The sequence below is a fragment of the Gnatocerus cornutus genome, chromosome 5 (genome assembly GCF_029298725.1).
Source record: "Gnatocerus cornutus isolate USDA-ARS CGAHR chromosome 5, icGnaCorn1.1, whole genome shotgun sequence".
Lineage (NCBI taxonomy): Eukaryota > Metazoa > Arthropoda > Insecta > Coleoptera > Tenebrionidae > Gnatocerus > Gnatocerus cornutus.
In genome coordinates, this window is record NC_142237.1 from 3,505,920 (window position 1) to 3,530,632 (window position 24,713).

The 24,713-nt window shown below is 29.9% G+C and overlaps 2 protein-coding genes across 2 annotated transcripts in view; one reads left to right on the top strand and one right to left on the bottom strand.

Moving 5' to 3' along the window:
- Pka-C3 (Protein kinase, cAMP-dependent, catalytic subunit 3) overlaps positions 1–24,713 on the top strand; it is a 52,093-nt gene that overhangs the window by 19,299 nt on the left and 8,081 nt on the right. Inside the window, exon 2 of the mRNA XM_088037199.1 lies at positions 22,220–22,388. Coding sequence (XP_087893325.1) covers positions 22,220–22,388 — 169 coding nt within the window. The remainder of the gene's footprint in view (positions 1–22,219; positions 22,389–24,713) is intronic.
- LOC148173742 (uncharacterized) lies at positions 5,955–8,743 on the bottom strand. Its single transcript, XM_088036249.1, has 4 exons — positions 7,079–8,743; positions 6,716–7,027; positions 6,516–6,660; positions 5,955–6,126 (listed from the first exon to the last, which is right to left on the bottom strand). The coding sequence occupies exons 1-4, from the start codon at positions 7,487–7,489 to the stop codon at positions 6,029–6,031; spliced, it is 966 nt and encodes a 321-aa protein (XP_087892375.1). The 5' UTR covers positions 7,490–8,743; the 3' UTR covers positions 5,955–6,028.

The following is a 24,713-nucleotide window of genomic DNA, read 5'->3' on the forward strand; positions in this document are numbered from 1 at the left end:
ACGCAACGAGATGGCACCAAACAACGTTGCCAGGAGCCCAATTTTGTTGAGAGAGAGAAGACTTTTTTTTTGGAATCTATTAGTTTTGATAATACAGAGTTTAAAAGTTACGTGTGTAGTTTCTTTCCGGAAAAAGGCGCGTAACATGCATAATTTTACAAATAAAAATTCATTTCTGTGTTTTAAAAGTCTTGTTAAGAAATGTTACGAATTTTTCCAATAATTGAATAATTCGGTAGTTCTCAGTAGCTCTCATAACCCCTTAGCCGTGCTAGAGATCTCCAAGCAAGATAAATCTTCTACTTACAGTAGTGTCACAGTTGGTAGATTAGTTATAACGACATAAGGAATAATTTTAAATTTAGATAAATTTTTAGTTTTCTAACCTGCAGTACCCATTATTTGCAAGTTTTGGATCCATCCGTGAAATACATGTCAAAATTGTGGTTCGTTCACAATCAAAAACGTTTTATCCTGGATTACGTAATCTCATCTATAAACCACGTTTCTGCAATTGGATCAAAATATAGTTCAGGACTAAATTTAATCCAAGATTTTATAGTCCGTTGTTTAATCAGCGTTTCTGCAATCGGCTCTTACTGCACCACTTTATTAGAGAGTTTCTCCAGATGTCTGCTGTCACCGAATGAAAAATAGTGTAGTTATGAAAATTTGTCTTATCTTGCGTTTTTTGCATTAACATCAATAATGGAATAAAATACGCATTTTTAATGAGTGGAAACCTTCGTTTGCTGTTCAGTCCCCCCGAATTTTATTGATATTTTCCATTGTGCTAGTCTAGACGACGTTATTTTCATGTTATAAATGTTAATTTGTTGTATGTATAATTTTATATACCTAGTATTACTAAACTATGAATATAAACATAATATTCAAAGTGGAGAACACATGTTTTTTACCGCTCGTATAACCTGATTTTCTAGCTCAACCTTTAATTCAATTTCTAGGATGAGCAAAAATTCTAAATTTTCTTTTGCGTAAATCGGACAATTTTAACGATAAAACAGTAAAATTTTGAGGACTTGTTCCTTCCTAATTGGGGATTCAATATGCTAAATTACAAAATTTTGGAACAAAACTACAAATTTTGTGAATTTTTATTTTCTAGGATGAACGAAACATTCAAATTTTCGTTTATGCGCTGTATGTTTGTCAATTTTAGGAATAAAACAGTGAAATTTAGTGGACTTGTTCCATCTTAACTGGAGAATTAGTGTACAAAATTACAAAACTTTGGAACAAAAATTACAAATTTTGTGAATTTTTATTTTCCAGGATGAACGAAAAATTCAAAATTTTCTTTTGCGTGCCGTAAATCGGACAATTTTAACGATAAAACAGTGAACTTTTGTGGACTTGTTCCTTCCTAATTGTGGATTCAATATACTAAATTACAAACTTTTGGAACAAAAACTACAAATTTTGGAAATTTTTATTTTCCAGGATGAACGAAAAATTCAAATTTTTGTTTAGGCGCTGTATGGTTGTCAATTTTAGGGATAAAACAGTGAAATTTAGTAGACTTGTTCCATCCTAACTGGAGAATTAGAATTACAAAATTTTGGAACAAAAATTACAAATTTTGGGATGTTTAATTTTCTAGGATGTGCAAAAATTCAAAATTTTCGTTTATGTGCCGTAATTCGGGCAATTTTAACGATAAAACAGTGAAATTTTGTGGACTTGTTCCTTCCTAATTGAGGATTCAATATACTAAATTACAAAAGTTTGGATCAAAAATTACATATTTTGGTAATTTTTATTTTCCAGGATGAACGAAAAATTCAAAATTTTTTTTTGCGTGCCGTAAATCGGACAATTTTAACGACAAAATAGTGAATATTTGTGGACTTGTTCCTTCTTAATTGGGGATCTAATATACTAAATTACAAAATTTTGGAACAAAAACTACAAATTTTGGGAATTTTTATTTTCCAGGATGAACGAAAAATTCAAATTTTCGTTTATGCGCTGTATGTTTGTCAATTTTAGGAATAAAACAGTGAAATTTAGTGGACTTGTTTCTTCTTAATTGAGGATCCCATATACTACATTACAAAATTTTGTAACAAAAACTACAAATTTTGGAAATTTTTATGTTCCAGGATAAACGAAAAATTCAAATTTTCGTTTATGCGCTGTATGTTTGTCAATTTTAGGAATATAACAGTGAAATTTAGTGGACTTGTTCCATCCTAACTGGAGAATTAGTGTAAAAAATTACAAAATTTTGGGATGTTTAATTTTCTAGGACGAGCAAAAGATCCAAATTTTCGTTTATGCGCTGTAAATCGGACAATTTTAACGATAAAACAGTGAAATTTTGTGGACTTGTTCCTTCCTAATTGGGGATTCAATATACTAAATTACAAAATTTTGGAACCAAAACTACAAATTTTGGAAATTTTTATTTTCCAGGATGAACGAAAAATTCAAATTTTTGTTTAGGCACTGTATGTTTGTCAATTTTAGGGATAATACAGTGAAATTTAGTAGACTTGTTCCATCCTAACTGGAGAATTAGAATTACAAAATTTTGGAACAAAAATTACAAATTTTGGGATGTTTAATTTTCTAGGATGTGCAAAAATTCAAAATTTTCGTTTATGCGCCGTAATTCGGACAATTTTAACGATAAAACAGTGAAATTTTGTGGACTTATTCCTTCCTAATTGAGGATTCAATATACTAAATTACAAAAGTTTGGAACAAAAATTACATATTTTGGTAATTTTTATTTTCCAGGATGAACGAAAAATTCAAAATTTTTTTTTGCGTGCCGTAAATCGGACAATTTTAACGACAAAACAGTGAATATTTGTGGACTTGTTCCTTCTTAATTGGGGATCTAATATACTAAATTACAAAATTTTTGAACAAAAACTACAAATTTTGGGAATTTTTATTTTCCAGGATGAACGAAAAATTCAAATTTTCGTTTATGCGCTGTATGTTTGTCAATTTTAGGAATAAAACAGTGAAATTCAGTGGACTTGTTTCTTCTTAATTGAGGATCCCATATACTACATTGCAAAATTTTGTAACAAAAACTACAAATTTTGGAAATTTTTATGTTCCATGATGAACGAAAAATTCAAATTTTCGTTTATGCGCTGTATGTTTGTCAATTTTAGGGATAAAACAGTGAAATTTAGTAGACTTGTTCCATCCTAACTGGAGAATTAGAATTACAAAATTTTGGAACAAAAATTACAAATTTTGGGATGTTAAATTTTCTAGGATGTGCAACAATTCAAAATTTTCGTTTATGCGCCTTAAATTGGACAATTTTAACGATAAAACAGAAAAATTTTGTGAACGTGTTCCTTTCTATCTGAGGATTTAATATACTAAATTACTAAATTTTGGAACAAAAATTACAATATTTGGGAAGTTTAATTTTCTAGGATGAGCAAAAAATTCAAAATTTTCGTTCATGCGCCGTAATTCGGACAATTTTAACGATGAAACAGTGAAATTTGGTGAACTTGTTTTTTCCTAATTGAGGATTCAATATACTAAATTACAAAATTTTGGAACAAAAATTACAAATTTTGTGAATTTTTATTTTCCCGGATGAACGAAAAATTCAAAATCTTTTTTTGCGTGATGTAAATCGAACAATTTCAACGATAAAACAGTGAAATTTTGTGAACTTGTTCCATCCTAATTGGGGATTCAATATACTAAATTACAAAATTTTGGAACAAAAACTACTGTTCCAGGATGAACAAAAAATTCAAATTTTCGTTATGCGCTGTATGGTTGTCAATTTTGGGAATAAAACAGTGAAATTTAGTGGACTTGTTCCATTCTAACTGGAGAATTAGTGTACAACATTACAACATTTTGGAACAAAAATTACAAATTTTGGGAAGATTAATTTTCTAGGATGAGCAAAAAATTAAAAATTTTCGTTTATGCGCCGTAAATCGGACAATTTTAACGATAAAACAGTGAAATTTTGTGAACTTGTTTCTTCCTAATTGGGGATTCAATATACTAAATTACAAAATTTTGGAACAAAAATTACAAATTTTGGGAATTTTTATTTTCCAGGATAAACGATGGATTACGGATCTTGACATAATTCTCGGTTGTTCTTTCACTAGTCACATTAAGATCATTGACTGATCATTTAAACCCGTTTGACCTAAACCGACAAGAGCCATTAGCATTTTTGCCGGTGTGTGGGCTTCAAGTTTGCAAATATTAGCGAGTGATTATCGTTTCTTTGAAAATTACACTTTTTGCTCTAAATCGTGTTGTGGTCTTGGATGTTTCACGTTCTAGTTGAAGATTCGATTAAAACTAAAGATAAATCACATTCGCCAAAGTGATATTTTCTTGGCGAAGGATCAGACTAGACGTGACGTTCACCAGTGTGGGTGGAAAATGCCGCTTTTTACCTTGAACACGGCGAAACTCTCAAAACCATTAATCTATTGTTATTTATGGATATTTATATTTTGTAAGCAAACCTGACGGGATCTTTTCAAAATATTTTGTATTTTTAAGTTTTGTCGGTATTTACGCTCGGGTGCGTTTGTAGCAAACAGCTGCAATAATTATTAATTGCAGAGTAGACGAGACTTGCGTTTGCAAACCCACTAATATTAAAATTAGATGTGCCAATGTTGTCATAATTTTTATTTTCATGGTCGCTTTGGAGAGTAAGAGTGCAGTCATATACCCATTCGTTTACCCAGAGATTTTCCATTGGACTAATTTAATTTTTCTGGGTTACCGTTTTTGCGCTTCTGAAACAATCTTTGATAAGAGTGTGATAAGAAAATTTCCATCGGACTTGAGGGCTCCAGTTTACGAGTCGGCCAACAATAATGCGTTACCGAATTGTTTTATCGCAAACAATTTTGCTGAGGTTAAGTTGGGTTATCTTTCAAAAAATAAATAATCGACACGAGAGTTTGTAATTTTTAGCGAGTTTTTGTTTATCGCGGAGGTCAAAAAATATTGAAGGCGATTTCGTTCTTAAGGTAACTAGAACAACGTGGTACAAATATTATGAATTATAGTAGTGTAACAAAGCCGGTTCTAGACCGGAAGTCGTAATCTCGAGCGCCCGTCCGGTGATGTATTGCTGGTCATCTACCAATCAGGCGCACAGATGGTGTCGGCGGCTCTTCCGGCGTATTGCTGGTCATCTGCCAATCAGGTGGCGGGTGATTTAAAAATTTGACACATGGCGGTGCGAATTTGACAGCTGGTGGCGGGAAATTGAAATGTGTAGCCGGTTGGAGGCGCCGCGAGCCGATAAACAGTTCAATTTGCGCGTGCGCGGCTAAACGGCGGGAAATTTAAAAATTTGACAGATGGCGGTGGAAATTTGACAGCTGGCGACGAGAATTTTGACAGATGTCATTATGGAATGACGGAAATTTTGAATTTGACAGTTGTGTCAGATCAAGATGGCGGTGACGGTTTGGGTGACAATCATAGAGGGCGCTAGAGTGAGCAAAAATTTCAAAAAGTTTTAAGCGCGGTTCTCGGAAAAAATTTTTGCAATATCTCGAAAAAAAAATGCAAAATAATTCGTTTTTTTGGTGTAATCATCCGGTCTGATTTCCGCGTTTCTCGGAAAAACCGCAAACATTGATAAGACCGGACGTTTTTCGCTTAACCTATCTTTATCAGTTTGTCTTGGTGTCTCTTGAAAAACTCCCTGAAGATGCTGATATTCTCAATATATCAGGGTGTGAACTAGGCAGTGTAGGTTGTATAAACAATACATGGGGCCTACATATTTACCATAAGGTGAGTTCCTTTTTTCATATATTTTCAATTCAAGGAATTTATTTTTGAATATCTTCACAGTATCCTGAGACAATTCGAAGGCGTGGAAGACCACGGAAAAGGAAGCCTTCTTTTCAATTTATTGCTTTGTAAATATATTATATACAAATAAAATTAAATAAAAGTATAAAGTTTTATTTATTATTCAAAATAAAGGGCGTGCAATATAAGCAATAAAGAATTACTTAACTAATTACATATATGAAAAGCGTGTTTGGCGCTTTTTGGTAAGGAGCTTATATTTTTTCTTATTATAGTCATCGTCGTCGTCGTCCTCATCGTTGCAGTGATCTGTGAGAAAAATATTATCAATATTTCATAAGAATGATCATCAATGTGATGATTAGAATAAATTGAATAATGATCCCCACGAAAGTGAATTAATTTTATTCAAACTAATAAATCGTTTATTGTCAAAAGATGATAAAGCTTTTATTAATTTTAAAAGTGCAAAGTGATGTATTTGAATTAAATGTATTCTGTCGTGCCCATTTTTAAAGCTGAAATAAACAATAAAGCAATAAATAGCCTGTTCAGAATACGATTTTTCACAATACCTACATTTCATAATTTGAATTTAAATTCGAATCTAACGAATAAATTGTGTTAAATTAATCTTTATGCGGTAAATGATGTTAATATAGATGTTAGTGTTAAAATCAAGACATTGATATTATTACCTCTATTTTTGTGCTTCAACTTCCTCGACTGTGGCATGTATGAATTTGATCCTGCTGATATTTTAACGAATTTGTCGATTGAGAGAGTTAGAAATAAAATTGAATCAAGTTGCCATCCACTTCCAGATGATTCAAAATTACATGTCTGCGAATGAAAAATTAAATTAATACTAATAATAATAAGACATGTAAGTACTTACTTGGGCAATGAGATTTCGAAATAAAAGCGTCAAAATATCGTGTAGTTTCTCATTCGTTGTTGTTTTCAAAAATATTTTATTTTCAGTAGTAAAGTATTTATTTTCTCCGTTGACTTTATCATCATCCGCCAGCCGTAACACATATTTGCTACATAATTCCAAATTAAATTTGAGAGCACCCAATTGTTTAATTTTTTTATGTAACAAATCTTTAATCATATTCATCGAATCAACCAACAACTCGAAAAGTTCCACATGGTTATGGTTGTAGAGAATGTAGGTCTCAACGCGCGATTTGAACGCCAATAATGGCTGTAAAGGAGAAATTAATACCAAAATTTAGTTAAAATAAAGACTACTTACTTTGATTAGAGATAACCTTCGTAGTGGAGCTGATGTTGATGATGATGTTGATTGCTGGTGCTGGTGCTGCTGCAGTCCACTTCCTTGAGGTTGATGATGATGATGGGAAAATGCTTGTAGTTTTTCGTCTAGTAAATGTTTTAAACATTGGAGTTGAATAAATTTTGTTTGATTTTTGCGTTTTTCCCAGACAGATTTTGATGAACTCAACAATAGGTTTTTACATTCTTTTGTTGACTTTGCAATTTCTTCATTGATTTCGGTCACATTTTCTTTCGAATCCAAAGAAATATTGTTCAACATGTTTTCTATGTTCTTGATTTGTTCATCCATGCTAGTAGATGATGTTGATGAAGATGCTGGTGATGACGATGACGACGACGATGATGATAGTTTCGTTGATTTATTCATGTTTCTCAAATTCAAAAACGTTGGCCTTTTCTGCCTTACCAACGTCTTTCTGCCCTCTGAAGATGATACTTGATCCTTTACCGCTCAACAAATAATTTCGAAGCTCGGAATTATCCAAAAAGTTTTGCGCCAAACGTTTGGGTAAAAAGAGATCACCTTTTCCATCAACAGAACAAACAACCGAATTTCCAAATTTTGTTTTAATACACTTTATATTAATAATTTTATACGAATGATCAACTACTAAGTCTTCATTTGCCCGAACACGATTGGGCAATGTGCATGAAGCGGTGTCATTTAATGACTGAAGAGTATTATGATGATTGGAATTCATTTTAATGATTTAAGTAATGCACGCGGACAGTAAAACTAGAATGAAGTGTCTGAAACTGAAATGAATAATAGATCTCCTTGTATGAAATAATTTATTACGTCACACAAAAATGATAAGCAAAAGCGTAAATTTGATTGGTTCTAAAATTAAAATATTTCATCATCGGTAGAAACCACCGAAGAAGAGGAAGAAGACGATGAAATATGTACAGTACTTGCTAATGTATATTTTTTCAAATGTAATTTAATACAACACCTTTTAAATGACTGTATTGAAAATAATGGTTTGTTGATGCACCATCCACACCAAGACCCAGAATCACCTACGTATTGGTACAATTTAGTAGATTTTATGACATAATGTAAAACAACTTTTTTTAGTTTAATACTAAAATCTGAATAAGATGTAACGTTTAATGAAATTATGTGGTCCACACATTTAAAACATACTCCAAACATACAGAGGTATTCATCATCACCAAACGTAACATCATAAAAATCGAAATTTATGCAAATGTACTTGTATCTTTGAATATTTCGAATATGTAGTCCGTATTCATTATAATAAGGGTTTTGGTATATCAGTAGTTTCATAAAGTTTTCACACTTCACTCTTTCACCCCACGTATAATTTTGATTAAGACAATTTTCACATTGACAATTAGCAAATTCGGTACCACTTTCAGCATTTTCAACGGAGATTATAATATCATTCTCAAGTCTTTCAGTCCAATAAAATTTGAGAAAATCGTACCATAAAATTGTCGGTAAAATATTGTATAAATTAACAATGCTATTTCCAAATGGAAAAGATTTTATTATTTGTATAAACGTTAAGTTTTGCAACGATTTTGGAGCTGAACCACTCATTTTTACTGTAATTGATTGATTGATTAGCAAACGACAGCACGACTTATTGCAATTGATTCGACTGGAAATATAAGAATATAAAACACGGAACTTTACCACTGAGGGAACGTTTTTTAATAAATCTGGGAAACCACGATTACCATAAATTACGTAATTGAACGGAAAACCTAACCAATGAACTAATTTGATAAAAAGCTGTAGTTTTCCTTAATATTTCATTAATCAGTAATAAAGTTAAAATCTGATTTACTCATCATTCTGACAAATTGGGATAATTTAAATCAAATTGTTTTTCATTAGAACAATTTATTTCGAATATCGACAAATCTTTAATATTCGATCGGGTGAACACAATTAAATTCATATTATTAAAAACCGTTAACACTGATCGAGTTGGTGATGTAATATTTTCTACAGATAAGACGGAAACATTACCACTAACAGAATGTTTTTTATAAAACACGGAAACCACTTTTACCACAACTTCGTATTTTTACAAAATCCTTTAAACTAATTTGATAAAAAACGGTGGTTTTATTAGCATTTTATTTATAAAACTTATAAAAAATATAATATAAGTATAATTAAAATTTTTAATTTACTCATTATCATCTTCTATTTCTTCTCCTTCTTCTTCTTTATTTTCGAATGTTACAAGCCGAGATAGTAAATTCTTAATTTGAATCAAAATGTTTTCATTGGGGCAATTTATTCCGAATATCGACAAATCTTTGATAGCGGATCGTGTGACCGCATTTAAAAATTCATCGAACTCAAAGAAATTCATTTTATTAAAAAAGTACATTTTTCCGTTAACATATCGTATTGCACCTAATAATTTATGTGCAGGAACGCCTGGAAATCGTTCCGATATCAAGCCGACACTATTTATTTTATTAGAACACGGATTAATGTTTACAAATTTATTATGATCGAGAAATAATATCACATCACCAGAATAAGTCATTAATGCTGAACGAATTGGTGATGAAATGTTAAACATTTTTTCTACAGTTATCGGGTTATTATTTTTACTTGATAATGTTAATTGAGGTAATTTTACGATATAAATTTGATTTTTTACAATAATCATTACTTTTTCTTCATTATTTGAAGGCAATTGAAATATTACAGAAATTTCCTTAAAATCCAATGGAAGAAATTTCAACCAATCAGTAATTAACATTGGTTTCGTATATGAATTTTTTCCAATTTCCATACCTTTTTTTGTAAAAAATATAAAAATGGTTTTTTACAATTAAAAACGTACTGATTTTTTTATTTAATTTACACAAATCCGGATATGTTTCATTTTGTCCTGAACTCGATGAAGATGAGCTGATACTAGTGGTAGCTGTAGTAGTTGTGGTTGTTGTTGTAGCAGTAGTTGGAAAAGTATTTTCATTCTTCTGGTTAATGCTTTTGGTAGTAGGCAAATATGTTCCATATAAATTTTCAATTGCTCGTATATCATCAGTATCTAAAGATTTTTTACCATGTTGATAATAAGCATACATAATAGATGAATTTATATATGAATGTTGTAATCCTAAGGTATGTCCGATTTCGTGAAGAATAACAGACAAAAAATCTAAATCATTTTCGTTTGGGTTATCGTAAAAATTCCATCTTTCCGCTGAATCAATATGCACTTCCGATACATTTGAATGATTAGGATAATCAGCATGTGCTAAAACTCCTCCTTCTCCATCTAATTTACTAGAGCAGGGTCTTCGATGTATGAAATAAGAATGCACACCGTTGGCGAATGTAATAAAAATATTTGGAAATCTGCTGAAATTCTCTTCGATAAACTTAAAATTGGTATTTTGCTCCCAAATTTGAAATGCTTCACGAATAATTTTTTTAATTTTTTCATCTCTCATATATGCACGCCACGTGAGGTTCATGTGATGCCATATTTTATCTTTCTTTACATTAAAATCCGATAAGGTATCCGGTATACCACAACGAGGACGTTCGATAAATTTTAATGTTTCGTTATCAATCTCTCCAGTCGAATTTAAGCTGTAGAATTCTTGAAATTCAAATAAAGCAGATCTTATTTTTTCGTAATTATTTTCTAATAATGATAAGGAGTCTGATGATGATAATGATGATGATGATTCGTCAGTACTATCACCGAAAAGATACCCATATTTATACAAATAATGAACTACAATTTTCTTTTCATCTTCACTATAACTGTTGAGATAATTCCCATAAATTATCATGCGATTTAAACATAACCACAAAACTAATAACAAAGTCGTTTTCATCATTATTTATTCGTAAAGATGAAGTGTTTAACTAAGAAAAAAATCGTAGTTACGTCTTTATATATCTATATTGAAATCAAATACATATGTATTTATAATTACATAGTACAAACATATTTATCATTACAATAGAAGCTGTAGGCACCTATGTATTACTACAATTCATATTGTACAATTTGATTTCTATTTAATTTATTGTATGTAAATGTAAGTAAGCCTGAAAGTAGTACGATTAGAGACATTTCAATAATCGATATAACTAACAAGAAATCATTGTAATGTTTGCATTTTGCTAATTTTACTTTTTCATCAAATTCATTAAAAATATTATTTACAACATTATTCCATACAGATGAAAAATTCATTGACGGTTCTGATGGTTTTATTATTGAAATTGAAGACGTAGTTATTGGTACTTCCGCTGACTGTGATAATTGTGTTGGTGGAATAAATAACGAATTTGATAATTTAATCCAATCAGAATCGAAATAAGATCGATTTTGAAAAACAAATCTTAATTTATAAAATATTGTTCGATTTGATGATGTCATCATACTCGTTATTGTTGGTGGCATCGTCGTCGTCGTCTCGGTTGCCGATATCGATGAATCGTAATCGAAATTATTTTCTTCATCTTGAAAAATTGAAAGTTGAAAATCTCGCCCCATATTTTTCATCATCATCCAATTATCAGGCCATGTATCGTTAAAATTATCACTAATGGAGATATAACATTCAATTATATCCGAAGTACGTTGTACATGTAGAATGTTGTTAATTAATACAACAAATAATACATATATATTCATCATCTTCTTATTGTGTTTTATGATGTTGTTGTTGATGATGATGTTGTTGTTGATGATGATGATGATGATGATGATGATGGTTTCGTTTGATGTCAATACACCTGGGGCAATTTTCTAAAGAGGGTGGTGGTCCGTCAATTACATCGACGTTCTCGTTGTAGTCGTTGTCACAATAGTAATGTTCCAAACAGGGTAAATGATTTTTGATATCGGAATCTTCTTTAAAAATTGCTGGTAACTGGTTGTAAATTTGAAATAAATCAATCGAAGATAAATTAATCAATTGAAATTTAATTTTATCCAGTAGATAAATTTTGGTTTCTTCAAAATACAAAATTTCTTGTAATAACTTTTTCTGTCTAATCACTTCACTACAACGATTACTGCTGCTGCTGCTGCTGCTGCTGCTGCTACCGTTATTGCTACTACTGCTAGTATCACTACTGTTATTGTTCATAGCAACACACACACAAATAATTTGATTTAATTTGATTTATGGAAGATCATTTATATAACATTTCTCCCACTTTTTTACTATCAGTTTTCATATAAAGATTATTATTTTTACCATTTTTGATGACAATAAATATTATACAATATGTATTTGAATAAAAATTTTGGTACAAAAAAATCTTGATCTTATTTCAAAGGTTGCAACTCTCAAATATATGAGCTGTCACACTATTTTTCATCATAAATTTTGGATCAGTCTCATTACGTATGCGAAAAAGAGATAGAGCATTGTCGAAAGAGGAAACTATATGAAAGATCATATTAAGACAAAAATCAGTCAGTGTTTCTACGTATAGAATGAATAAAGTGTCGAAGAGTGTTTCTGAAAATGGATCAATTTTGTTGTGAAGATGCAATCAAAATTTCAATAAGTAACATTGAGAATGATGCGTATTGTTCGTTTTCCGATTTTCTTCAAAAAAATAATGATAACATCATCATCATCAACAACAACAACAACAACAACAACATCACCATCAACACCAACATCGAGAAAAGTGTCATCTATAAATTTTATATCGATCTTATTCTTACGTGCAACAGATACATCGATAAAAAAATTTCATTTTATAGTGTAATGAGTGAAATAAAAAAAATACATCTTTTGTATAATAAACTAAAAGTGATTATTCCCCCCATCAAATGGAGATTTAAAACCAAATGCAAAAAATGTAAAAAGAAAAAGAAGACCATCAATTTACTGCGACGACTCCCGTAAGAATGATGGTGATTAAATTAGATCTTATTAGGTATGTAGTAGGAATAAATTTAGACCAATCATAATCATTATCAATAGGTACTTTATTTGTCATCTAGAAGAAAAAGAAGTTAGTTGTTAGCTAGCTAGCTAGCTGATAATATTGATGTGTTGGTGATTTCCTCAGCTCTCTACGAAATAATTAATAATGAAGATTATCGTGTGTGACATCCAAGGATTTTGTATTCCTGAATTTATTCCGAAAGAGCTTACACTGTTCGACGGAAAACAGATCAGCCATTACTTTTTCAAGTCTCCAATACCGTACCAATCACTTGATCCAGAATCGCGTCGACAAGTCAACTATTTAGAAAAATCGCATCACATGATACGATACACTTCAGGAATAATTCCATACCAAGAAATCGACAACATTTTAGGATATCATTTCGATTCCGAACATGGTGAGCGGGTCGATGTGATCTACGTTAAAGGAAGAATGAATGTAATTTTCTTAAAAGACTACTTCAAATATCACACCGACACCATTACATGGTCTCCTGAAATTATTAATATAGAAAAAGACGTCAACACCACAATTCAATGCATCGAGAAATTTCCAAAGGCCATTCCGTTCTGCATGTATCATGAATATGCTTCAGGAAATAAAAAACTATGTATTTGTAGCGCCAATAATGCACATTATTTATATAATTGGATATGTAATAATAAAATTTATAAGAAATAAAATTTGTGTTTCGAACACTTTTGTCACCTTCTACAAGCTTAATTAATACAAATTCATAATTAAAATGATAAAATTAGAAATATCAACGTTTGCGGTGAATGCAATATGCTTTCGTATCTGCAGGAAAACCACTTGCGGCTTCAATATCAACCTTAAGAATCGATTCGAAAGTCACTAACTTGGTTGATTGCACTTTAAAAATAATATTTAAATTACTACAACTACTCTGTACCTTGGAATTCAAATCATAGAGCTCCTTTAACCCTCTGGTCCCCTTTTTGTTGTTTCTTAAACAAATTTTAAATTACGTCGTAATTAATCTGACATCTGTTATAGCCAACTGGCATTGTGATTTTGTGAAGATTTTTGTTGGAAAAGCATTCTCGAAGTATCTTTTACCTTTCTGAGGGTAAATTGAGGTCTCTCGAACCCGATTTTTTCATTCGCAGACATGCAATTTTGAATCGTCTGGAAGTGGATGGCAACTTGATTCAATTTTATTTCTAACTCTCTCAATCGACAAATTCGTTACAATATCAGCAGGATCAAATTCATACATGCCACAGTCGAGGAAGTTGAAGCACAAAAATAGAGGTAATAATATCAATGTCTTGATTTTAACACTAACATCTATATTAACATCATTTACCGCATAAAGATTGATTTAACACAATTTATTCGTTAGATTCGAATTTAAATTCAAATTATGAAATGTAGAAAAATCGTATTCTGAACAGGCTATTTACGACGACTCCTTACCTAAAAACGCCAAACACGCTTTTCATATATGTAATTAGTTAAGTAATTCTTTATTGCTTATATTGCACGCCCTTTATTTTGAATAATAAATAAAACTTTATACTTTTATTTAATTTTATTTGTATATAATATATTTACAAAGCAATAAATTGAAAAGAAGGCTTCCTTTTCCGTGGTCTTCCACGCCTTCGAATTGTCTCAGGATACTGTGAAGATATTCAAAAATAAATTCCTTGAATTGAAAATATATGAAAAAAGGAACTCACCTTATGGTAAATATGTAGGCCCCATGTATTGTTTATACAACCTACACTGCCTAGTTCACACCCTGATATATTGAGAATTTCAGCATCTTCAGGGAGTTTTTCAAGAGACACCAAGACAAACTGATAAAGATAGGTTAAAATAAAACATAAATATATTATATAAAGATCATAAACTTACAAATTTAAGATTAGGCCATCGGTTTCTAATAATTGATTTGACTTCTTCTCTTGTTTGCGTATTCATTTTGAATACTTGTAAATTACGGAAGTTCAATTGGATTTATATTTGCACGCACCACCCACTCACACACCTCTTATCGAATTCAAAATTTGCGCTAAAAATATGACATCTACTAATGTTGATCGATTTGCAGATTCCTGCATACATTAGACGATCTGCAGAATTTTTTTTTTTCATTAATTTATTATTATATAGGTACTCGATCGCTATAATAGTGTCATTGCCCCATACACTTTTTACATATTTCCAGAAAATTTTTTAATCGATAATACAGATTTCTACCACACCACGATGGATAGATGGCGTGCACTCCACCATTTTTAAATATCCCGCTACAGAAAATCGTACATACGACCCACCAAAAGTCTCATAAAAAATACAAGCAGCGACTGAAAATCTCAAACACCTTGTTTATACCCTGCGAACTATTTTAAATTTTTGTCTTGTTTGAAAACATCTAGTTTGGTCTGTTATCAATGTTTGCGGTTATTCCGAGAAACGCGGAAATCAGACCAAATGACCACACCCAAATAACGAACTATTTTACATGTTTTTTCCGAGAAATTATAATATTTTTTTCCGAGAAATTGCAATTTTTTCCGAGAACCGCACTCAAATTTTTTTGAATTTTTTGCTCTCTCTCTAGCGCCCTCTATGATTGTCACCCAAACCGTCACCGCCATCTTGATCCTCTACCAGCTGTCACAATTAAAGACGCCATCTTGAACGATCAAATGTCAAATTTACAGCCATCTGTCAATTCAAATTTCCCGCCGCCAGCTGTCAAATTTCCACCGCCATCTGTCAAATTTTTAAATTTTCCGCCGTTTAGCCGCGCACGCGCAAATTGAACTGTTTATCGGCTCGCGGCGCCTCCAACCGGCTACACATTTCAATTTCCCGCCACCAGCTGTCAAATTCGCACCGCCATGTGTCAAATTTTTAAATCACCCGCCACCTGATTGGCAGATGACCAGCAATACGCCGGAAGAGCCGCCGACACCATCTGTGCGCCTGATTGGTAGATGACCAGCAATACATCACCGGACGGGCGCTCGAAATTACGACTTCCGGTCTAGAACCGGCTTTGTTACACTACTATTATAAATAAACTGGTTACAACTTGCTAAAAGTAATTATCGGAGCGGAGAAATATTGTGAAAACTACTTCGCGTATTTCGGAAAATGACAGGACTGGGCTAAATTTCTAAATAACAACCATTATTCATTATTAACTCAAAAATACACTAGTCAAGTAACTATAACAATGTAGATTTGGATATTATTAAAGAATAATTTATTTGTGATTGAGTAGCTTTAAATTGCTCTAATTTCAAATCTATTGATTGACATTTTTTTCGGAAATTCGCTTTCAAAATGAATTTGAATTTCTTCTATTTTCTTTGATTTTTAGAGTTTACACCAAACGATCAACAATTTTTTAGAATAAAGAAAGCATGAAGATTTTGGACGTGTGTTTAGAAGTTCGCACGTTTAATTGCTCTGCATAAATGGAAATTTATTAGCTGAAGTAATCAAAAACACGATAAATTTGACACTGTCAAAGTCATAGCCACCCCGTATCTAAATAATTGTTAATCACACGTGATTTGACTTTTTTGTAAAATAAATTTCAGGAATAATCTAGATTTTATAATAATTTTATATTTATAATTTAAACAAAGTTTGAGGAAAAGCTGGAACATAAACATTCGATCTAAATTTTTTTAGATTTATTTAATTTTTGGGGTTTTTCTTAGAAGTTTAGTATATTCCTGTTGGATTTTCTTTATATTTTTTTGGAGACTTTATTTAATTTCAACATTGTTGATTCTGTTTGTGTTTTTTCTGTAGGTAGTTTTTTAAAGCTTCTAGATTTTTTTGAATTTGTTTTTCTTCAACGACTTATTAGATCTTGTTTACATTTGCTAGAGCTTTATAGATTCTCTATGAGTTGTCTCGATTTTATTCAAATTATTCAGGTTATTGTTAGTATTTTTGAGAATCTATAAGTTTTTGTCACATTTTTGTTAGATTTGTTCTAAATTCTCTCTACACTTTTGTTCAGATTTTCATTCTATTTTCTATACAATGTCTTTAAATCCTGATTATTGTGCAAATTCTTTTAGTTTCTCTTTAAATTGGTGTTGCATGCTTGTTAAAAGTGAGTACAAAGCACAAGCTACAATCATTTTTGTTATTTTAATTAGACTAAGAAAAAGTTTGTGCCTTTCGATTCTTTGAAACCGGACAATTGTCGTTTGAACTCCAATTTCAACATTAAATAATTGCCTTGTATCAGACAATTTGGGTAGATACAATCAAATTAGTTATTAATTTTTTATTTACTGTGTTTAATTAACTTTAAATTGCTCTCATTTCAAATCTCTTGAGTTTAGACATTTTTTTCGGAAATTTGGTTTCAAAATGCAAGACAGAATATATTAAATCTGAATAAAAAAAATCGATGTTCAACTCAATTTTAACAAGAGCACAATTACATCGATTTCCAATACATCGGAGAAAACATCGATTTTGAAAAACAGTAAATAAAAAACTCAATATAGCATAGCTTATTGTAAAAAACAAAAATTATTTAAAATTTTTAATAAAGCAACAAAATAATAAGCAAATTCGAGAAAAACAAAAATAAATATGTAATACCTTTAGTAATAAACGAAATAATAAGTAAATAAATTATAAAAAAAATAACAAATTCGACATTAATAAGAATAAACAAAATTCTTAAATATAACTCCCTTAAATTAAATTCCAGTCTTCTTTATAAATATCACCAAAATCAAGAGTATAAAATAAAATACATACATCGAAACCGCAATTATCGTTTTTTAATGATACATCGAAAATAAAAATATATGTATTAAAAATCGATGTTTTTTTGGCAAAATCGATATTAATAAAAAATCGATGTAAAAGTATATGGTAAAAGGATTTTGTTAATTCTGGAACACCTGTAGATATTTTTCTAAACAAAAACATAGAAAAAGACTAACCATGTAATATTTTCTGTTGTTTTTTTAATATTCGCTTTTAAAAATTATTAAATTTTATTTGATATATTGCTGTTTGAATAATAATAGAAAATATGTATTTATGTAGCAATCCAGATTTTTGCTTAATATTTTCTAGTTGGATTATGCCTACATTAGCAACATTGCCATAAAGGCTTTCAGCTCCTAGAGAGAATCAAAAAAAATATTTTTATATTTACTTTTCATTGTTGTAACGTTACCTGACGTCCTGTATATTTTAAATTTCGAAAAATTTTCACAATTTACTTAAAAATCACTTTATAAAAATGCTAATCCCATTTAAATTGTAAATGTTGATGTAAATCTTATGATAATTCCAACTTTTTTTTGAATGAACACACTTTCAACACATTTACCTTTATCTTCTTTACACCTTATAATTTTTAATTTTTTGTTGTAATTTGTAATGAGTATGTTTATTAATCCATGCAACCACAATTAAACGAGTGCAATAAAACCGATAACATAAATAATATGAGCTTATTTGGATAGTAACTAAAATGATAAATTGTTGATAACGCATTTATTAGTGGTGTTGGCTATTTTGGGCGATGACCTTTTTTCTCGTTTCCGCGTTCCAAAGGGAATTTCCCTTTCATTCTGATCTTTGATATTGTTTTTGCTTTTGTCTTTTTTTTCTTATCCTATCTAATAAGTTGATCATTGTTTGTGTCTGCTTACATACCAGATACACCCAAAAAAATTTAACAGTTTTGCACTTTTAAGAAATAGATAGACGAGAAAGTTACCATACACTAATGGCTCTTTGTCTTATTGTGTTAGCATGTCTTAGAGAGATATCAAAGTGCCGTTGAACATTTCCATGACTATACTTAATTAAATGATAATATCTCTTGCATTCATTTAATAACAAATAAGCTGGGAGGTGAAGAAATCAACGTTTTCATCGAACTCTCGTGCTATTTACAAAGCCAGTGGCAAATGTTCCAATGCTTTGACATTTGACAAGACGTTTAGTTTAAATTTTCTTGGTTTTCTTAAATTTTCTTATTTTGACTTTTGATTATCTTTGAATACTTCTTAAATTCTCTCAGATTCTTTTGGGTTCACACGTGATTTTCTTTACGCTATCTATAATTTCGTTTAAATTCGTCTATAATTTCTCTTTTAATATTTCTTAGATTGTCTTTACAGTCTCTAACTCTGTTTAGACTACTTTTAAGTTTTTCAAGTTTCTCCATTATTTTCTTTTTAAATTTTAAATTATCTGCATATTGAGTTTCCTTAAATTCTCCAGATTTTATTCTTAAATTTTCTTCTAATTCTCAATCGACTCAATTTAAATTTACTTTAGATTCTGATTTGCTTATGTATTATTCTGCTTAATTTTCTGTAGATCCCCCAGATTTTCTTTGGATTTGCTTGTTTTTTTTTAAACAATTGAACTTTTATAAATTAGTGATTCTAAAATTTTATTTTTATGAATTCTCTAAAATTTTTGTATTTTCTTTGATTATCAGATTTTATATTTTTTCTTTTAAATGGTTTCAGATACTTTATTCTAATACTATTATCAAAAAGCGCTTTAAGATATTCCTTAGATTTTCATTCAGTACTCAAATTTTTAGATTTTTTCTGGATTTTGCAATTTTCTGCACAACTGGAAGTGAATAAAAATAAAATCTAAGAAGAATCTAGACAAATTAAAAAAACATTTGAAAATAAGAAAAATTGAATCTGCCTAGATTTTTTCTTAGAATTATTTGTACATTCTTTTTGGATTTTCTTTATATTTTTCAGAGATTCTGTTTGAAATCAATATTTAATTTCTTCCTCATAAATTCTCTTTGTGTTTGTTTTTTCTATAGATTCTTTTTGGAACCTTTAGATTTTATTTGAGTTTTTTAGGTTGTCATTATTTTTTTCTGGCCATTATTTTTTAATTTTGGATTTGGTTTGGTTTTTAGAGTTTAATTTGTTAATAATTAATTCTTGTTCAGTTGTTATAACTTTTTAATTTGTCTGCACATTTTTTTAATTTTTCTTTTAGATTGTTTTTACATTTTTTGCTAAGTATAACTTTATAAGGATCTTTATATTATCCCGATTTTCTTCAAATTTTGCTTTAAGTTCTTTAAGATTTTCCTTAGAATCATGTTTCGGTCAGGTCAGGTCAGGTCAGGTCAGGTTTTCCTTAGAATCATGTTTCGGTCAGGTTTTCTTTAAATTCTTTCTAAATTCTCTTTACAGTTTCTTTAGATTATTCTTAGATTGTTTTTAGTAGTAGATATCCGGATTTTTGGATTTACTAAATGCTCTTTTTATTTTCTGCAAATTGTTTTTAAATTCCCTTCACATTCTCAATCGATTCTATTTAAATTCACTTTATATTTTGATTTCTTTCCTTAAATTCTTTGTAGATGCTTCAGATTTTTTTTGGCCTTTTTAATTGAATTAAATTTTTATAAATTAGTGATTCTTAAATTTATAATTGATACATTGAAATTTGAATTTGGTTTATTTTTTTTGATTTTTAGAATTTACACCAAACGATCAACAATTTTTTAGAATAAAGAAAGCATAAAGATTTTGAACGTGTGTCTCTTAGAGTTTAGAAGTTTGAACGTTTAAATGCTCCGCATGGATGGAAATTTATGAGCTGAAATAATCAAAGACACGATGAATCTGACACTGTCAAAGTCATAGCCACCCCGTATCTAAATAATTGTTGATCGCACGGTATTTTCTTTTTTGACTTTTTTGTAAGTTAAATTTCAAGAATAATCTAGAAAATTTAAACAAAGTTTGAGGAAAAGCTGGAACATAACAAACATTTGATCTAAATTTTTTTAGATCCATTTAACTTTTGGATTTTTCCTTAGGAATTTTGTAGATCCTGTTGGATTTTCTTTATATTTTTCAGAGATTTTATTTAATTTCAACTTTGTAGATTCTTTTCGTGTCTTTTCTGTAGGTAGTTTCTTTTTAAAGCTTCTAGATTTTTTTGGATTTGTTTTTCTTTAAGGTCTTATTAGATCTTATTTAGATTTGCTAGAGCTTCTCTATGAATTGTCTCCATTTTATTCAGGTTATTCTTAAATTTTTTTATTATTGTTAGTATTTGTAGAGAATCTATAAGTTTTCGTCACATTTTTGTTAGATTCGTTCTAAATTCTCTCTACAGTTTTGTTCAGATTCTCATTCTATTTTCTATTGTGCAAATTCTTTTTAGTTTCTCTTTAAATTGGTGTTGCATGCTTGTTAAAAGTGAGTACAAACGCACAATTTATAGCTTATATTCATTTGCAAGAATCATTTTTGTTATTTTAATCAGACTAAGAAAAAACTTTGTGCCTTTCGACTCTTTTGAACCGAAAAATTGCCGTTTGAACTCAAATTTCAACACTAAGTTCCATCAAACAATTTGGGTAGATCCCATCAAATTTATTTATTAAATTTCTTATTTATTTTCAATTAAGATTAGTCAATTCTCCGAAATAGCTAATCAATTTTGGATAAACATTTTCGATTAAAAATCTATTTTAAGACATTCAACCATGACCCTCCCTAAACAACATAACACGTTTGCGACTAAATCTTTCCGCCTTTGTTTCTGCGCGTTTGCAAGGTCTTGAACTTACAACGATTTTATTACTGACCACATCCAATTACGTGTATTGGTAACCCGATAAGTGCGAAACTGGTGTTCTTTCCAGAGATCCTGTAAGTCGTTACATAACCTTTTACGATTTACAATATGTAATTCGCATTTGTTACGACAGGAATTGCGAAAGAAGTCACATCTGCAGCAGAAACAGAGCCAAAATTGAATTATAAAAAATACTCCTAATTGTCTTTGTAAAAGAATGACGAACGGAATTTATATTGTTTTTAATAAGTAATAAGATAATGGGAGATCAAAATACATACTTAATTCCAGGTTATCAAAAAGAGATTTATGAACTTGATGTTTTATTTTGTTAATTTGATAAAAAACGTTTACTCTGACATTAATTTTAAATTTACGTTTGCCTGTAATAATCATGACTCCAGCATCAACATGTAAAATGCATTAAATAAGATCGATAATTGTCTAATAAGCCTTCTAGTAATTACAAAACTGGTTTGCATAATTTGTATTAATTTTAGCTTAGTATAAATTGCCATGCTTTCTATTATTAATTTTTTTTTATTTTTCCAGGAACTGGAACTTTCGGTCGCGTCCTGCTCTGTCGGAACAAATCCTCAGACGCATACGCTGCCATGAAAATATTATGCTTGTCAGATGTAATAAGACTGAAACAGGTGGAGCACGTAAAAAACGAGAAAAACATACTTCAAGAAATTAGACATCCTTTCGTCGTAAATATGTAAGTATTGAGCTTATCTATAGTTAATCGGCACCCATCAAAAACTGTGTTTGGCAAGTTTCCTCAAAACATTTTGTAACATATTTATTTTGGTTTATTTTATTTTTGTTATTGGGTAAATAAACCGCTTGATGCAAGTGTAAATGTCAATTACTTCCTCTGGGAATGTAACTTTCTTTAATTTAAGTATGAGGAGCGAAACGATCTCTTTCGAATGTGACCTCCAGGCAAAGATGAAAGTGATTCATTGCTGGATAACTGTTTGATTATGGGTGGACCCATTTAAACCCACACGAACTTACCGAATGATGTGATTACTTGTTGGGAATGTCAATAATCCAATATTGAATATAATTACAGTGGGAGCCACACAGCTTATAATTTGGGAGTCTAGAAAAAACGGTCATGATTTATTGAACTCAGTCAGGGTCGTCGTTCATCCAACCAGATAACTTATACAAAAATTACAAAAAATGTACGGAACATAAGGAACAATTTAAAACAAAAAACTAAAAAAAAATAAATTGCAAAGAATGATCCTAAATCGAATTTTTTTAGAATCCATTTAATCCAAATTAAGTTGACTATTTAAAATATGATTCTAAATACTTGAAGAATCACATTGGGTGCAAAAATTCCAAGAATTTAGATTATTCAATCCTTTCAAGAGTACAGCTTGAAATTCATTGAATTCAAAAGTAAAATTATTGAAATGAATCCAAACAGTTCAATAAAATGACAAGAAATCCAAATAATTCAATTAGTGAATAGAGAAAATTTGTAAAATTAGCAAAAATTAAATAACACAACTTATGAATTTATAAATGAAAATAAGAATTTAAAGAATCCAAAACGGTGTTGGGCATTTATCAATAAAAATTACCGATTAATGATTCAATTCAATTTGACGATTCAAATATTAATTACAAGTAATAAACTATATTGAGTATTAGTCATAATTGAAGATTGCTAATCCAGCTTTAAATTTGTTTTCAATCATTAACATTACATAATCTTAGATAACTAAACAAATGACAATTTACTATAAATTATATGTATTAAAAAGTTGAACAGACTCAATTCGAAAACCATCAACCAAGCATTATTAAATTTAGTTTTGCTAAAATTATTTGAATAAATTGTCTATACAAGTTTGAAATCAAGAGAAAATCTATGAGATTCAAGAAGATTCTTTTTAGTAAAGATCGAACAACAACCTAGGAAACAGGTAGAAGTCGAAAAAGCTTCATTAAAAAGTGATTTTCTATCAAGAACCAACGGGTAATTGTAGAAAAATGGGCAGAAATGTGCATAAAATACACAAAACTCGTCAATAAATCATCTATAATTGAAGGTAAATGACGATTTCTGCTATAAAAATACAGTTATAAACTAAAGAAAATCAAGAAGGAATCAAAGAATTCAAAAATACAAATATTAAAATAAATGCAATCTAGAAAATTTCCATATAACAAAAAGAATTAGGACAGAATTTATAGAGAACCTAAAGACGATAGACGGAATCTAAAGAGACTAAAAGAGATAGAAATAGAAAAAATTAAATAATCTGAGGAAAAAGTTAAATCAAGAGGATTTAAAAGGAAATTAAAGACTTTTTGTAGAAAATAAGTGGAAAAAGTTTAGAGCATATAAGGAGAGTTAGGCCGAATCTAAAAGAAATACAATTTGAAAATTCACTGAGGTACAAAAGAGAATTTGTAAGAAACCCAAAATAATCTAAAGTATATTTCGAAAGTCCAAAAATACCTAATCTAGACAGAATCTAGAAAATAATAAAAAAGAAATATAAAGAGAAACTCTGAGCAATCGATAATAAGAATCGGGGAAGATTTAGAAAATCCAAGAAATTAGAAAATCTACGTATAAGAAAATATAACAAAAACTAGGAAAAAGCTAGCTAATGTAAATAAAATATATAAAAAAAATACGTCAATCTAGTGAAAATCATGTAGAACCAAAAAATATAAACAAGTCTAAAGGACTGAAAGGAATTTAGATGAGGGAAAATTTAAAGAGAATCAAGAGGATCTAAGAAGAAATCAATTCATGAAAAAAAAATCAAGACAAAATCTTGAAAACCTAAGGAAACTAAAAAATTTCATCCGAATGTGAGTAAAATGTCACGAAGATCTAAAGCATCTAAGGAGAATTATATTTAATCTAAAGAAAATTCAGAGGATTTACAGAAATTTGAGAATCTAACGTTTATCTATAAAGAATGATCTTATGTAGACTCTAATAAAGATCTTGAAAATCCAATAATAATCGATAGAGGATTTGAGGACAATCCAAAAAGAATCAAAA